This window comes from Muscardinus avellanarius (genome assembly GCF_963383645.1).
Source record: "Muscardinus avellanarius genome assembly, chromosome: 5".
NCBI classification, from domain to species: Eukaryota; Metazoa; Chordata; class Mammalia; order Rodentia; family Gliridae; genus Muscardinus; species Muscardinus avellanarius.
This window is the reverse complement of record NC_137790.1, coordinates 61435240-61453229: the sequence shown is the minus strand read 5'-3', so window position 1 is coordinate 61453229 and position 17990 is coordinate 61435240. Positions and strand designations below refer to the sequence as shown.

Sequence of the window (17990 nt, the reverse complement as noted above, 5' to 3'; positions counted from 1 at the left end):
AGTTTAGAGCCTTTGTGCTCACAGATTGTATTCCCAGCACATGGTAGATGTTCTATAAACATTCGGGAGCATGCTTGTGAATACAGCACACAGTAGTTGTTCAATGGATGTGTTGGATGAATGCATGAGACCTGCAGGGGTTCAAGGGACTTATACTCAACATTTTTTGGTGTCTTCCCCACTGGAGGTTGAAGAGTAGTTGAAGCCTTGGGTAGTCACAGTGGAATTGCTGGCTGGAAGACAAAATTATTTTCAGAATCCAACATTTTTTTTTTAACCAAACTATAATTTAACTTTGCTTTGATGCACTGACTTTTTTAATCTATGTGACTATGGGGAAATCTGAAATTGAAAACGTGCATCTCTGTACAGAAACACTAGCTCTGTAGCTTATGTTTGATGCCAACTTGTTACTGATTTGCCTCCTTTTTCTGTTCTTGTCACCAGCTCAGATCACTGAGAGTATTGTGAAGATTACTTTAATATTACTTTAGAGTCCCTTGACAAATGAAAGGTATAATGTAATAACAAATCATCAAACCTTATTTTTAACATTGCAGGAATTCTTATATCAATATATAGTCACCATGGAGTAACTCAAAACCAAAATATCAACATTAAATGAAAAACACAGCCTTTTTGCCCAAACCTTAATATTATTATAGATGTTGCAATAAAATGTGTGTGTGTATTGTTTGTAGAACACAGGTGGAAGCCTTGCTATACTCACTCTGAAGGGTAGTCTGGGGTGTCAACGCACTCACATCTTTGAGGGCCACTAAAGATGTAGCTGGGTATCCTATTTTGAAAACAAAATTTCAAAATTTTTATAGGTATATATATGCATTTATGCTACTTAATTTAACAAGAAGATGGACTGTTACAGTTGGAAAGAATCTTAGCAGATACACAGTCTTATAGTCTCATTTTATAAATGATAAACTGAATCCAAAAAGAATATGCTTGTGGTTACACAACCACTGTTCAACATCATTTCATCACTATTAATGCAATTCTTTTTTTCTTTTTGCAGTACTAGGGATGGAACCCAGGGGCATTCTACCTTCAAGCTACACCCCTAGCCCTATTTTTTACTCTTTATTTTGAAACAGGGTCTCACTAAGTTGCAGAAGGCCCCACTACGTAGTTGAGATTGGCCGCGAATCTGTGATCCTCCTGTCTCAGCCTCCCAAGTACTGGGATTATAAGCATGTGCCACCATGCCAAGCTTCACACAATTCTACTTACAAATGTATTACACTCACACTTTAAAAATATATTGTTTCAGTATCTACTGTGTGCCAGGCTCTACATGCTGGGGATAGGGCAACGAACAATTTATCTATGTTCCTCTCTTCATGGAACTTACTTTCAAGTGAATTTTTGTAACAATATGTAGTATTTTCACATGCTAGATACGGCTTAATATTTACTCCAAATTTTAGCTTGCAATGTCATCTCTGTCTTTATAATCCACCATTTTTTATTCTCTCCCTTCTTATCTCCCACCAAATGTAAAAGACTGCTTCAGATTCACTTGAAAATATCTCTGGAGATGGAGCAAGGTAGGTTAAAGAAGAAGAAAAATGATCAACCACACTCTATTGAAATCATGTTTATGACTACTTGAAAGACAAATTTTTAATATATCTTGTGTGTATTTCTCCCTTGTTTCAAAACACATTCAAGGCGGCTTACATAAATAGGCAATATAAAAAGATGAAAAACTATCAATAATAAGGGAAAAGAAAGGCAAGAGAAATATCATTAGAAAAATATGTGAGTGCTATGTGAGTGGGGATAGTACAAAAATACAATTTTTGATGTCTTAGACTCATACTAGTAGATGTAGATTCAGAGTGGGTCTGAAGTTTGTAGCTGTAAATGCTAGGAAATAAAGAATACATGTGATATGATTGATAGTCATCATAAGATAAGAAGTTAGTTTTTAGGAGTACAGTTATTTTTTATTATAGCTTAAAGGAAATTCTTTCCCAGATCCTTAAAGAATGAATGCTGTAGAATGTGTCCAATGTCCTTAGCAAAACCCTTACAGTATAATCATCCATATGCTCATTCATTCTCAAGCTTTAGCTAGTAGTGATTAGAGTCCCAGATTCTTAAATACCTCAATTTTGGAAAAATATGTGCTTTAAAAAAATAGAACATGAGTCATGGCCTTTCTGAAAATAATATGTGTGGTAGATAAATAAATTGACATTGTGGTTTATGCATCTATAAGCAAATTCACATTCAGAAGTGACCACTGTAGTCATTTCTGCAATGCAGCCTATCAATGAACTCCAAAGAGGTACTTTTATAATATTTAAAATATTTTAAAAAAAGAATCAGTTCACCATGGCTCATGAGGATAGTTAATTAAGGGGAAATGGAATAGGGCCTGACTCAGAAGATGCAGGGGAATTTTAATGAGCAGCTCACATCAAGATAAAAAGAAAAAATTTAAAGGCAACTTACTGGTTGCTAAGTGTGTACTAGAAATGGGAGAACGTGAAAGAGCAAGAGAACTTCACCCCTGAACTCAAAGAGTTTACAGGTTAATGAGAATGTTAGTACAGCAAGCTGCTAGCTGACCACATAATCCCCTTCTTGCCTACACAGAGATACTCTGTCTGCTAGCCTCCCCTGCTCTTAGATATTGTCCTGTGCAGAGTCCTAATCAATGGGACATCAGTGGAGTGATGGCTGTCCCAAGACCAACAGTGATGGTTGTTTCAAGACCTAGTCAAAATGATACACAAGGAAAGGTCCTCCTTGATCTTTCTTGGTCTTCCTCTTATATTATGTAGATGTTATTAGAGTGACTGAGAAGTTAAGACTTAAGGATGGTTAGGGCAGCCTGCGTTCTTGAATGACTGTGGAGCAGAGCACTCAGCTGGTGGTTTGTTCACTCATTGGCTTATTGAAGATAAATAAACTTATACTAAGGATACATGAACAAAGAAAACTGTCACTAAACTTTGTTTTCCTTTCCTTAGGAACAGTAAAAACATAATTGGAGTAAAGTTGATAAGAGCTGTGGTAGAAAAATTCAGTGCATTGAAGGACTGCACAGAAGGGAACATAACCAAGAGTGGAGCTCTGGGAGGGTTTTCTGGAGGAAGTGGCATGTCAGCTATCAACTGATGGATGATAGAACTAGACAGGTTTGGAGCAAGGGGGAAGGGCAGAGAAGGAGAGGAGGCACAAAGAAAGTAAGCAGTGGGAATAGAAGAGGTGGAAGAGAACTAATGTCATTCAGAATGTTTGGGCTTCTATAAGTCTGTAGGGTTTACTTCCTTCTCTGTAGGAAGTACAAAGACAAGTGAGGACGAAAAGCTCGGTGTATTCCTCATTCCCATGGGGAAAGTGATGATCAGCTGATCCTTATGAGACACTGTAACTCAAGGGTAATTCAGTGATGACCTGGACCTCACTGATGGCCACTGGGATGAAAAGAATGGGTGGGTGTAAGAGCTACTTAAACTGTGGACTCCATAGGGCTTGGTGAATGATTGGGGTTGGGAAATGAGGATGAAAGTTAAGTCAAAATGGTTCCCAGTTTTCTGGCTTGAGCAGCATTTCAGATCATGGTATTAAGTGAGAAAATAAGCAGAGGAAAAGTCACTTGAGAAGTTGCTAGAGGGCACACATGATGAACTCCATTTTATTTATTTATTTATTTTTGGTGGTACTGGGGTTCCTAGAAACCCTTCTACCTCCAGGCTACACTCCCAGACCTATTTTTACATTTTTATTTGGAAACAGGGTCTCCTAAGCCAACACGCACGGCTGGCTTCGAACCTGCGCAATCCTCCTGTCTCTGCCTCCCAAGCGCGGGGATTACAAGCGTGCGCCACCACGCCCGGCCATGAACTCCATTTTAGACAGATTGATTTTGAGTGTGTATGAGACATCCAGTTCCAGCAGAAGGCTGACCATGCGAATTGGAAACTTAGGAGTGAAATTGGGCTCCAAATTCATATTTGTGAGACATCAGCATGTAGACAACAATTGAAGTAGCTGGAAACATTAGGGAGGGCAGGTCTAGGGAAAGGAGACATGCATGGGTCTAGGATGGAACAATAGGATCACTTCCATGAAAGTGACTGGCAGAGGAAAGGAGACTAAAAAGGGAGGCAGGAAGAAAGCCAGGCGCGTATGGATTTATAGAAGCCAAGGTGACTTAAGGGTTTCCAGATGCAGGACAAACCAGTCCAGTTCAACAAATATCTGTCAGTGAACAGTTGTTCTGGAAGCTGGGTCAGAGGAGTCAAGCACTGCCAAGAGGACAGATTTCCATGCAGTTCTCGGGGGCTGGGCCGCCACTGCCTTAGCCTCATCAACCTGCGCAGTCAAGGAGACAGACTGGCGAACCACTTGAAGATGTGCAAAAGCAACGTAGCTCAGCCATTCAAAGCACGCGTGTAATCCCAGCATTCTGGAGGCTGAGACAGGAGGATCAAGGTTCGCCGGCAGCCGCGGCTGCTTAGTGAGGCCCTTTGCAACTCAGCAATACCCTGTTTCACAATAAAGAATAAAAAATAGAGCTAGGGGTGTAGCTTGGAGGTAGAATGCCCTTGGGTTCCATCCCAGGTAAAACACACACACACACACACACACACATACACACACACACACACACACACACACACACACACACACACACCAAAACACAAAAATCAGAGCACAGATTCTATCCAGACTCCCTGGTTTGAATCCTGGCCTAGTTAGTTAAATGTTAATTACAAGTTCAATTTTGGGAGCATTAATAACCTTTTTCTCACCCTCAAATTCCTCTTTGTAAAATAATGGTATTTTCCTAGTAAGGTGATGGCGATAATAAGAAGGGTTATGCATAAAAAGTACTTAAAAGAATGTCTAGAATGAGGTAAGTGCTAAAGGTGTATCTTAGACACGTAGCTCAGGTGTTGATAACACACACACACCCTAACAACTGCAATCTTCTGAATCAGTTCACAACTGTCCCATTTCCCTTGCCTTTGTACAAAAAGATTGATCAAGGATAGCCAGTGCTTTCTTTCTCAGGCTGCTCCTAGCCAAGAACCTCCTTTCAAAAAACCGGCCTGCAAAGGGCTAATTGTCAGGGGTGAAAGGAATGACAATTTGCTAAGGCATTAGCTTTACAAAGGGAGAGTCACCTTTCTGGCAGAGGGACCTGAAATTCTTGTCTTTCACCTCACTGAGCCACCTGTCCCAGGTTCTGGTCCAGCAGCTGTCACTTTTAGCTCACAGATTCTCAGCACACATCAAAGGCTCTATTAACAGAATCAATGCACAAGACTGCAGATCCAAAGGCTACACGATGGGTTTATAGATAAAGAGGTTTGCTTTGAACTAAGCCTTGGGAACATATTCCCAGTCACTGCAGAATTGCTCTTAGAGCTAGAGCACTGGTGTCTTCTCCTGGCCCACAGAGGATGACAGTCTAATAGTCACTAATAGCCACATGCTTAGAGAGGTCAGCCATAGTTCTCATGCAGCTGGAATGTTGCTGGGGCTGTGCTCACGCGCGCCCTCTAAAGGAAGCTTCAGCCCATTTTGTTTTAAGAGCTGATGGGCTTTTGGACCACTGGTTGCTATAAACTTCTGAACTGTGTATCCTGGAGTAAATTTGACTTTTATTTCTCATATTGAGATGTATTTAAATTTGTTCCTTTCTGCAGTAATTTCTCTGATTAGCTTCTTTAAAGATGATCTTTATTGTTATGGTCGTTTAAAAAAAGAATATACGATATCTCTCTTTACAAAAACACACCATAGCTCATGATTTGCTTTAAATTTAGGTACCATGGATCATAGGATGAACTTAAATTTTATTTCTCTCAGATGGCTTCATCTTTGTCCCTCTCTGCCACAATTTCCCTAATTACCTAATGCAAATACAAAAATTTGTATTCTTCTGTATTTTCAAGATGCCTCACAATCCTTTGGAGATAAGAAAAGGTTAAAAATGTATGCAAGAAAATAAAGGATTAACCAAAAGTAATCTTTGGACACTGCAAGATGCTGAGAGGCATGGTATGCTTTTCTTAACTAAAGAAAAATATAGTTTTTTTCTTCCTCATTCCTCTCCCACTCTGAGAATTGACCTTCTGACCTTACTTAGTAAATGCAAAGAAATGACCTTAACAGTTCTGCTATGATCACCATGGTCACAAATAATCAAGAAAAAACCAGGAAGCCAATATCAGTGAGGTCTGTATTAGTTGCGAACTATACTATCATTCCTAACGGTTGCTAATAGGCGACTACCAGAAGCCTTTTAAGATATCTCTTCAGTGCCAGCAATAGACATTTTCCCACACGAGTCCTATCACCCACAGTGGCTCCTGGCACTGACTGGTGCCATGTGTTTTAATTCTGGCAGCAATAACTGGAATCCTGGGGAAGTTCAACTTGACTGTGAACTTCATTTGTATTAAATGACTGATAAAATTTTCTCTTTTGGAGGGCAGGGAATAATGTGACCTAAATCCTCCCTGGAGGTTTGCTGTGGGGAGGAGGACGAATCAATCAATTTGATGATTTCATGTAGTGGGTTGTTTGGGCACCACTCTGGGGAGGAGCACAGCTCAGGTAGGTGCACAGCCTTGTGTTACTGTGTTGGCACCACTTAGACATCTGTGCCCCTCTACCTTGCCTCTTACAGGCAAAACTGTGCAGTTTGCTTTGGGGTGAGAACATGCTTACTGCAGGGAGCAAAAGTATCATTGATATCTAATGTCTACTACCTGAGGGCACCAGGTAATTTCAGTCTTATTGGTCTCCTGCTGAATTTTTATTTTGGTCTTGGCTGGAGGAGGATCGGTACCAATTTGCATAGGCCACTGAAGGAATGATCCTTTTACTCTCAAGTCCCATTCTTCATGTAGAAGTCAGACTTGAAACCACTTAGAAAACACTATTTAGTTCCTAGGTAAATTAAATCTAACCCTCTTCCCACCACTTCACACAATGGCTCGAGGTTAGGGTCCCTTCACAGTGCATGACTCTAACAATCTACACCTGGTCATCTCTTGCTACTCCCTTACCAATACTCTTTTATTTGTTCCACCAACATTTGGGAGCTTGTGTGTTCCCTGTATTGTGCTTGGCACTGGAACAATTGCTCCCCTTAAGTTTAAGTTCACAGAGGAGATAGATATTAGCCAGAGAATCAAATAAATGAATCCAAATATAAGTACATGAATCTTTGAGGAATGCTGTGGGAGAAAGAGGCCAGGGAAGGGGAGGTGGGAACTTTCAGGCAGAGGGTGGAGCAGGAGCAAAGGCCTGTGTGTGGTCTCACACACCAAGCCTTACCTCCTCGGAGTGCCTGGCACCCATCCTCCCAGGGTTGGGCCTCTCCCAATCCCCAGGAGCAACTGCTCTGTGTGTTGATCTGATCTTGGTGTGGGGCTGTGGCTGTTCCCCATCACAGTGCCTGCCTACAGCACCAGCAGCAGGAATCCTGTGGCTCCCTGGTGGGGGCAGCACTGCTTCCCCCTCCCCTGCCCTGAGGCTTTTTGTTTGCTCAGCTTTTGCTCAAGGACCTCTTTCTAGAAGCTGACCTGGAGATTCTGTAACTATAACGATCACATTTGATTGTCTCTTGACATTAAGTAGAGCATTTTTAAAAGAATTGTATCTGCCTTCCTCTTAGCTAAGATTCATATCATCCCTATTTCTCAGCATGCAGGTGAGATATCTTGCTTTGCATCCATTCTGTTTTGAGGCTGTTTGTACTAAACAACCAAGTGAAACCTCCTCAGTATTCAATAGTTGATTCCACATTATGGCACACTTGTCAAAAAATACCCTACACCCTGTGATAGAGACTTACTTGTTTCATTTTCTGGTTATCTGTTTCTTCTTCAATGTGTTTATTGTTCTTAAGTCACACAAGTATCCAGACATATATCAAAATGACCCTTGTTTCTATGAAAGAAATGGGTTAGAAATAAACACTACTTCACAGGAGATGTCTCATTTATACAAGTTCAGAAACTTCCAGGAGGTTATATGAGGGTTGAAACCTCCCTAACTCACTTCTATTTTAACTCTTTAAAAAATGTGTCACTAAAATTAAGAAATCATTTCTTTATATTATCACTAGAAGTTCAATTAATTCAGAATACAGCTCCAGTAAGTCTGAGTGGAATGGAGAAGGCAGAAACACATTCTACAAAAGCTCATTCTGGTTGGTGTCACGGGAGGTTTTGGGCAGGGTGGAGTTTCTCAGGTCACACTCGCACCATCTTCCTGGGGACAGGCCTCCTGACCTTAGCAGAAGGGAGGGTAGGGATGCACTGGAGGTTCTGTGGCTGACTAATGTTTGAGAAATTCTGAAGTATTTCCCAAACTACTTCTATTTTAAGGATAATTTAATACAAACCTATTTTTGTCCCAAATAAAAGTGATGGTTGAACAGCTGTTAGGAAGGGTAAATGGAGGATAAAGGATAAAATGCTAACTTAAAAAAGTGTTTTTGAGCCAGGTATGGTGGAGCATGTCTGTAATCCCAGTACTTGGAAGGCTGAGACAGGAAAATCACAGGTTCTAGCATAGCCTCGGCAACTTAGTGAGACACTGCTCCAGAATAAAAAATAAGAAGGGCTGGGGGTGTAGCTCAGAAGCAGAATGCCCAGTTCAACATCCAGTACTAAAGTAACTTTTTTCCTTTGGTTATTTTTTCCCCTTTAAGTTATTAAGACATACAAATAAAAGTCTTGATTTAATTTAAAATTAATTTTTCTTTCCAGATTCTTCTTTGGATCCTGGAATTCCTTCTCAGCATGGTGGGTCTGGATCTCATGGTTGCTTGTTATGCACTTTCATATTTTATACTCATAATAGTCATATGAACTAGATAATATTACTTCTGGTTTCTAAAATTAAGAGACAGTATTATAAGAGGGGAACAAAGGAAAACTGTAAGAAGTGCACAGCTGGCACCAATAGCCATTAGGAAAGTATTGGAAAGGAATTTTTGAAAACACTACCTAAGGTTTAAGAGATGAAGACGGCCATTTCTATTCTTTATCTGGAGTCACCTCTGTCAGATTATAGCCATTCTGGCAAAGGAGGTTTTTTTTTTCTCATTTTTCCTCTCTTATCTCTACACCATCTCCTCCAAAGAGTGACTCAATCCAGCAGCCAAGAGTGGAATAGAATTTGGAGCCTGGTCAGGGAATCACAAAGATGTCTCCTTGTCTCTTCCCCACCTTACACAGACATAAAACGCATAACCTGACACATTCCAGCCTTCTGAAGCTGAGACAGACCCATATTTAGGGGTGGGAAAAGAGGAGAAGAATTCTTGTCTGAATTAATTTTTGCAAGTTCTGACATTGCATTTGACAGGACTTTTTAATTATTGACATAAGTCTGTTCTTATGGCTGAAACAGATCAGACGACATTTATTATATGAAAATCACCATGAAGAGCCAAGTAATTTCTCTGAAGTTTCTTTCCGAGGCCAAAAAGAAATTTTTCAATAGAGCTCATCTGAACAGGGAATGGTGAAGACAAATAACATTATTTTCTGCTCCTCAGTTCAGCTTATTTAACCAACCAACTACAAAGATAAAAGCGATTTGTAAGCTCTATTTGAGTGATCTGGTTACTTGGACTCAATTATCTAAGATTTTGCTCATTCCTATGTAACACTGAACCTGAAAATTTAATTTATCTTTTCAACGAGCACTGTTTTCACTTGACCTTTTACTCTATCACAACAGGATTCATCAGCGTAACCTGAGACCCACCTGCCTGGTCTCTAAGACAAATGTGTACTCACACTCCACTGGGGCACCTGCAGCACAAAGAGCCTTGAAAAACGACAGTGACATTGATTGGCAAATTGCATTTAAGAGGATACGGCACTGGATGTGGTTTTGCTTGCCTTTAATACTAGTACTGGGAGGCTGAGACAGGAGGATCGTAGGTTCAAGGCCAGTGGGCAGTGATTTAGCAAGACCCAGTTTCAAAATACTACTACTACTAATAATAATAATAGCTAGAGGTGTAGTTCAGAGGTAGAACACAACTGGATTTAATCCTAAGTCTATCTTTCTTTCTCTCTCTTTCTTTCTTCTTCTCTCTCTCACACACACACACAGATATGCACACTTACACACACACACACACACACACACACACACACAGAAAGAGAGAGAGGGAGGGAGGGAGGGAGGGAGGGAGGGAGGGAGGGAGGGAGAAAAAAAAATGAGAACATGGTCCATTAGTATATCTAAACACATTCAATGATCTCATCACTCACAGTATAAGGTGAGATGGACCCTGACCTTCAATCCAGCCTGAAGAGACATGAGATATTAAGCTCCAATGTGGAGATAAGACTTTTCACATGAGAGGCAGATAGGGTGGGATATATGCTGACTGAATGGGTAAAAGAAATGTGCATCACTGGATACTGGCCTAACAAGGGTCATATTTCAAGATCCCTCTTGGAGGAAGATAACAGGAAGCAAGATATAGCTCATCAAATATGTGATACACTTATAGACACTCAATAATTATTAAATGACCTGAATAACTGGTCATTTGATAGCTCTTCCTCAAAGGTATCTCATTCTAAATGGGGAAAATTGAATAAATAAGTACCCAAAGTACACCACCATGAAGGCTACCCTTGACTTAAGGGTGACTAGTATGGGGTAAAAATGAGAAATCCTTTAACGATGCGTCATGTATGTTCCAAGTGAAAGGGGGTAAGAGAGACATGATGAGCAGAACGTCCTAGGACTCAAAAGAGAGCACTGGATTTTTGTATAGATTATTTTTAATTGTGTCAACAATAACAATTATAATAGTGCTAATGGGGCAAGGATAGTAAATGGGCTGGGTTCTTTCCTCTAACTTACTTCTAACTAAGAGCTAACTAGCTCCACTCTTGGAAACTGCATTTCTCATATCTAGGCAAACACAAAATGAATGCAAGCATAGCTGTCTTTTTCATAGGAGCTGTAGCAGCTTTAAACAAGTGATTTTCTCAGTGTCTAAAGCCAATGAGATATACCCAGCATTGCGTACCAACGATGTACCCTCAGAGGCAGAAGGCCTCAGAATCTGAAGTCTGATTGCCTGTGCTCCAGGCTGGCTCTTCTGCTTTTTTACATGACTTTGCATGAGTTCTTTAATCTCTTCCTACCTCTTTCACCTGTAAATCATGGACAATGATATCAGCAATGTCACTGTGTTTTGGGGAGGATTAAACACTAGTTTAGAACAATTCTATCACAGTGAGAGCCCTGGAGAAGTGTTAACGTTACTGCTCAGCACTGCAAGACATTCAAATGTAAGGAAATCTAAGAAAAAGCTGGCACACAAGGAACTTGTAGGATAGTATTCTAAAATCCTTTTATTTATTCCCACATTTGTACAGACAATTCTGCTAAGTTTAGTTTCTTCTTTGTGGAAGTGCTTTCTATTTCTATAGTTCTAGTTCATATTATCATCAATTTAAGTCACTTTATAACAAGACCCTTTGGTCTCTATACTCCCTGTTCTTGAAGCTATCACTTCCCATACACAGGGTTTCTGTTTTCCATTTCCTCCACTTATTAAAAAAGCCACAGTGGATGTTGATTAATGTTCAGATCCCAGCCCCAATCCATAATTTATTGACTTCAGCTTACCTCCACCTGACTCCACCTAGCCTGGCCCACATTGCAGTTCCTCTCTCCAACAAGTACTGTCAGCACCCCTGCTTGTCTTCTCACACTCCAGATTCATGTGACTTTATATCTTTGCTTCAGATGATAACCTGAAAACCCATTGTTATCTTTTTCCCATCTGGGTCAATATTTCTTTCCAGACCCTCTATGTACACTTCCCCGATTCTGTTCTTCTGCCCAGCACTCTCTGAGCCACCCCAAACCCCACGCTGTGGATCTAACCCAAAGCCTGGTATGTGCTAGGCAAGCACTCTAGCACTGAGCTATACCCTCAGCCCTCTCTGATTTATTTGACTTTCAAAATAATCATAACTGAGCACATGTCTGTGATCCCAGTACTTGAGAGTCTGAGACAGGAGGATCACAGGCTAAAGGCCAATCTCTTAGCAACTTAGGGAGACCCTTAGCAACTTAGTGATACCTTGTTTCAAAATAAAACAATAAAATAGAACTGGCAATCTATCCCAGAGGAAGACTCCCCTGAGTTCAATCCTCAGTACAAAAAACAATCAGATAAATAAATCAATAAACCCCAATTATATGTGATAAAGTCAGAAACTACTGTACACCAACTAAGATGTCCTGCTAGCACTAGAGACAGGCGTGGCGTGGCCAGCATGGGGCTGAGAAGTTGCTGTCACAAACAAGTCACCACAGTCTTCTCTCTGCCTTGTAAACTCCCCTTGGGCTCCCCCTCTTCAGATTCCACTGCCCTTAACTACCAGTGAATAGCAGTCTGCTATAATGGTCTGCTTCCTCCTAATCCTCTCCAATGGCATGTCTCCAGGTTGACTCCCTATCCATTTTGACATGCTTCTCTGTAAGTCACTAGTTTCATTGCATCCCCTGGGCAGCTGCTTCCTTTACTCTGCTCCCCTCTGCGTGTCTAATCATTCACATGCCAAGAATCACTTGTGTCCCCCTGGGTTCAAGCGTTAGAAGCAGAGTGGATCTGACATTTTGCTCAAAGCGTCCAGAGTGTGAAGATGTGGACTGTGAAAAACAGCTAACTTGTGGGAAAAGGGCTTACTATCAGATCGATGAGGGTCATGTGTAGACACGCATATGGGAGATAGAACCAGAGGACCTGGGACTTGGTGAGGAGAGGAATGGGAAGCCAGGCAAGAGTCATGCAAGATGGTAAGCTCTGTGCAGTAAGGGACCTACCTGTTGTGCTCATCACAGTAGCCTAGCACCTCAAAACTGCCTGGTATATTGTAGGCATTCAGTATTTATTTGTTAAGAACACAAATCTTGGATAATTGCCCCAATCAGGGTTGACATCTCTGTGGCTTGCAACTAGGAGTCATTTCATAGCCAGTACATTGAAAGTCACAGGGCTCCCTCCTCGGGCAACACAATCTTCTGAATCATGACACCGCTGTTTCACCCCAAATCTATACGGTGTCTCTGATGGCTCCACGTGGACTTGTCCCGTCTCGCCACTGAGCTTGTCAACCTCCTGTCTCTTCCTAGAAGAGTGCTGAGAATGCTGCTGGGACTCAGCACACACTAATTAGTGCTGGTTGAACTGAGCTCGGCTTCCCTGGGTAACTCTTACAGTTTGTGATGAGTTATAAAGTTCTCCTCCCATAGTTAAAGAATATTGCTTCCATGACCTTCTATATTTGTTTAAAAATATCCTTTCATTGAGTAAAACTGAATAGGAATTATATGTTTGCAGCCCGATTTGTAGCTCAGTAATTATGGCTGAATTATATAGTTCATTGCATCTTAGAATTTGTAGCGAAACCATTGCCTTTTGAAGTTGATTTTCATGACATGCTCCATCTCGCGTCTTTTCTTAAAAGAACATGCAAAGATGAATCCTACCAGCTTCTGAGGCAGCAAATGATCATGTGATTTTGTGATTTCACAATTACCCTCCAGGTTGCCAAGATTAAATATGAGGTTTTCAATAGTAATTCAGTGATTTTTTTTCTAAGAAGATAACTTTTATTTAGATATAATCAGCTATTAATTTAACAGGATATTTTTCACATATAAAAATCAGACTGGAAATTGTTCCAAACATAATCTGTTCTTACTATCTTGACAGAGGTCTAGATTTAATCTTGTACAGTGAAATATATCTATTCTAATTACACCTGAGCCTTCATTTAAACCGGGGCTCTTTAATGTTGATACTATTGCATTTTGATCAAGGGCCAGCCTGTCCTGTGTGGTACGATGTTTAGAGCAACCTTGGTCTCTACCCACTAGATGCCAGTAACACCTTTCTAAACTAAGTGTGACAACAAAACTTTTCTTGCCAAATGTTCCCTACTGCCCTTGTGGTGGTGAGGGGGGAAGAATTACCCTGATTGAGAACTATTGATCTAAACTTGTTCTCAGGTCCAACAAGGCAAAACTTTATTTATTTATTTATTTATTTATTTATTTGTTTGTTTATTTATTTTGGTGGTACTGGGGTTCCCAGAAGCCCTTCTACCTCCGGGCTATACTCCCAGACCTATTTTTATTTGGAAACAGGGTCTCTTAAGCCAGTGAGGCGGGCTTCGAACCTGCGTGATCCTCCTGTCTCCGCCTCCCAAGCGTGGTGATTATAAGCGTGCGCCACCACACCCGGCGTACTACTTATTTTAATGAGTCCCTTATTTGATTCTTCGGAAAGTTCCCAGTTGCGTATCCTTAGCATGATAGTAGATAGGTCAAGTAAAAACTTTTTTCATGTATTAAAAAAATCTATATTTACTGAACTTCTTTTTCCTTCTCTAATACTGGACCAATATAACATTGTAGGTTGATTAAGCACAATTGTGCTTCCTCTTGGTTTGAATTTTTTTTTCCACAGAAGTAAGACTGGTGTTTGGTCTGATGTAAGTATTTACTGTGTATTGGCTATCCCCACAGAAAATTCAGCTAGAAGGAATTCTTGTCTGCTTTAAACTAGCAGAACATGAATGCTATGATGGTATTGTTATTGCTTTCTTTTTTCTGTTTGATTTAGTGCTCTGTCCTCTGTACTTAAAAGAATATATGACATATACTAGGCTCTAGATAAATATTTGGTGAATGAATTATATCACTTTATTAAAAATGTTTAATGAAATTATACCCCATTTCCTCAATTAGAGTCCTTAAGCTATGGCCCAAGGATCTCTTTATTCTGCATTTTCCAGTCTTCATTCTTACTTCTCAGATACACAGTTCCACCTCTTTGACTCAAGCTTATCTATTGGTGTTTTCTCAAATGACCACGAACATTTTTGCCAGTGCATAAGTGCTCACCCCACTCTCTCTGTTCAAATGCTCTTTAAGATCTCCCTTCAGACAAGTTAATATAATAAATGCTTCAAAGACCAGCTTACATCATATCTCTTAGGGAACGTTTTCTGACCCCATAAACCCATAGGGACCTTTTCTAACTTAAAGTCTGGAACTTTCTAATCTGTACCTTTTCCTGTACATTCTATAGATATGTCACCTTTCACCTTACTCCTTTGAATTATTATTTTCACATATATATGTAATATCTTCCATGTAACTGGAAACCTTTTTCAAAGGTAGAAAAAATAATTTTTGAACACCAGAGCCTGTTTAATGGCATCTACATAGTAAAAAACATTTTACTAATTATTTTATTTATTCAGTAATTCAGACAAAATTTTTTAAAATATCTAGTCTGTGCTAGGAAGCAAAACAAATACAATCTCTGTCTTTATGAAGTGCCTAGACTAGTTGGAGCAAAAATGGTATCTAATGTGATCAAGAATAGACAGAATTAGAAGACTTTGGCGTGAATGTGAACTCTGCCACCTACTAGGAGGTGATCATGTAAGTTCTCAGTATTCTTGTCTGGAAAACACAAATACTTGCTTTGTTCATGTTCATCATAAAAATTAAACATCATTGCATTTCACATGCAAACATTTCAAATGACACCGAACAGTGATTTTAATTTGTCCACAAATTCTTGAATACTCCTCTTGCCAGACGTGGAGCCTGTCGCCTCCACTGGGTATAAACTGTACTTAGTGACTTGCTTCCAATGAATAAAATAAGGCAGAAGTGATGGTGTGCAAGTGTGGGAGAGGAAGTCGTAAAAAGTCATGGTAGATTTTGGCTTAGTCACTCTGTTTCTTGAATGACTCCACCTTAGGGAAGCCAGCTGCCATATTGGAGGCAGTCCTATTGAGAGGGCAAAGTGGTGAAGAGCTGACGCTTCCCACCCATGCTTGAGCTCAGAAGCAGATACTCCAGTTCCAGCCAAGCCTTCAGCTGCCTGAAGCCCAGCCAATGGCGTAACTACACCTTCAAAAAGAACCCAAGTTACTATCATCCCACTGAGCTGATCCTGGATCTCTGAACCCCAGGAACTATTCTGATGTGTAAATTTTATAAGTTTGTAAATGTTGAGGTAACTTTTCAAGCCGCAACCAGTTCCCAGGACACTGTCGAGATTATTAAATATGCTAATATTTGCTAATGAAGAATGCCATAATCTACTATAACTTACCACTAAATGAAGAGGTAAAGCAGAAGAAAAAGATTTAAAAGAAAAAGAGAAAAAGAAAAATTAAAATGACAAAACTCCAAGAACAAGGAAAGTCAGATGAGTCTAAAGCAGGTATTTCTCAACTGCTTCCTGATTTGTTTTCTGAGAGGTATCTCCCTGGGACAACACCCACAGACTATTATGTCAAGGGCTACTGGCTAAAGGAATTCTTCATTCCTATAGTCTGCTTTTGTTTCATTCCTTTTTCAAAAACATTGATAGATTTAATTAAATAAGAAATGAAATTCATTTATTTACTCTACATAGAATATATAAGGTATTTTCTTGTATTAGAGAATGTCATCATGCTTCTTTGCTAAGCACAGAGGCCATGAGCATGGAAATTTGAAATTTGTTTGTATCAATGCCAACGTTGGTGTTACCGCCAAGCCTCTGCCATAGCAATGCTGACCCTGTGGCTTCCACTATTAATGCTACCACAGGTGGGAGAGCTAAATTAACAGTCCTCACCAGTCTCCTTAGTAAGCTAATTTGAACTCAACCAGATTTAAATTTAAAATGGGATCCTCACTGGCGATCCATTTTTAAAATCTCTCCAATGAGAACATAGTTCTGGAGGAGGATTGTCAACTTACTAGCCTATTTAATAATAAGCACAGGATTTAAATTTCTCACTGAATATTTATTGACCCTGATTTTCTGGAAGGCTTCAAATGTAGGACTTTAGAAGCTGTGTTAACTCTTTGCAGCCATGAGAACAGCATAATGTTTCTATCTAAAACATGATAGGTATGAAAAAGACATTCTTAACTAGCTTTTTTTTTTTTTTTTTTTTGCAGGTCTGGGGTTGGAACCCAGGGGCATTTGACCTCCAAGCTACACCCCCTGCCCTATTTTTTATTCTTTATTTTTTAAACAAGGTCTCACTAAGTTGCGGAGGGCCTCACTAAGTAGCTGAGGCTGTCCGTGAACTGCAATCCTCCGGGCTCAGCCTCCCAAATGCTGGGATTACAAGTGTGCGACACCATGACTGGCTTTAACTATCTTCTTGATTAAAAGATTAGTAGCTTATGGGAAGAAAAACAGTGTGAAATTATTCTTACCTATAGAAGATACACTGTTGGCTATAGAACTCTGGGTCCCCTTTGTAGAATCTGTAACACTGAGAGGAGGAGCTGCTGAGGTGCTCACAGAACCTGGAAAAATGAGACAGACATTAATAGTGTACAAAATATTGTAATAATTCTTAAAAAAAAACATTTTACCACCTAAGAAATCTATCTTGAGGGCCTGTGATGGGCAAGACAGTGAGGTATGATGGCGGTGATAAAGGCATGAGACCTTAAAGAGCGTGCAGCCTAAACACGAGGCAGTCAGTCTCTGTGTGGCCCTGTGTGGAGAGTTATGATTGTGGAACCCAGGTCCCATAGGGGAGCAGTGAAGAAAGCCCAGCAAGACTGAGAGGTCTGGGAAAGCTTCCTGGCGAAAGTGAGTGACATTTAACCAAGACATGGGAAATCCATGAGAGCAATTAGTATTTAGAAGTATTTTAAAAATAACCGCATAGCTTAAAAAAAATACAAACTCACAAATTTTATCAAAAGTAGAAACAATAATATAATGACTTATTTGGATGTACTATCAATGAATTAAAGATTTATAGTATTATTTTGCTCTTTCTAAAATCATCATGTTTTAATGTTTTAACTACAACCTTTCTGTGTGTGTGTGTGTGTGTGTGTGTGTGTGTGTGTGTGTGTGTAAAGGCAGGCTAGGTATGTTATTTTACTTGTATTATTTAATTTCA

The 17990-nt window shown here is 40.0% G+C and overlaps 1 protein-coding gene across 1 annotated transcript in view; it reads right to left on the bottom strand.

Annotated features, from left to right (window-relative positions):
• Positions 1 to 17990, bottom strand: part of CD96 (CD96 molecule) — a gene marked incomplete at both ends in the record, with an annotated part of 98414 nt that overhangs the window by 14621 nt on the left and 65803 nt on the right. Inside the window, 3 exon segments of the mRNA XM_080696510.1 lie at positions 162 to 233; positions 731 to 799; positions 17287 to 17379. Of these exon segments, the coding sequence (XP_080552636.1) occupies positions 162 to 233; positions 731 to 799; positions 17287 to 17379 (234 nt within the window).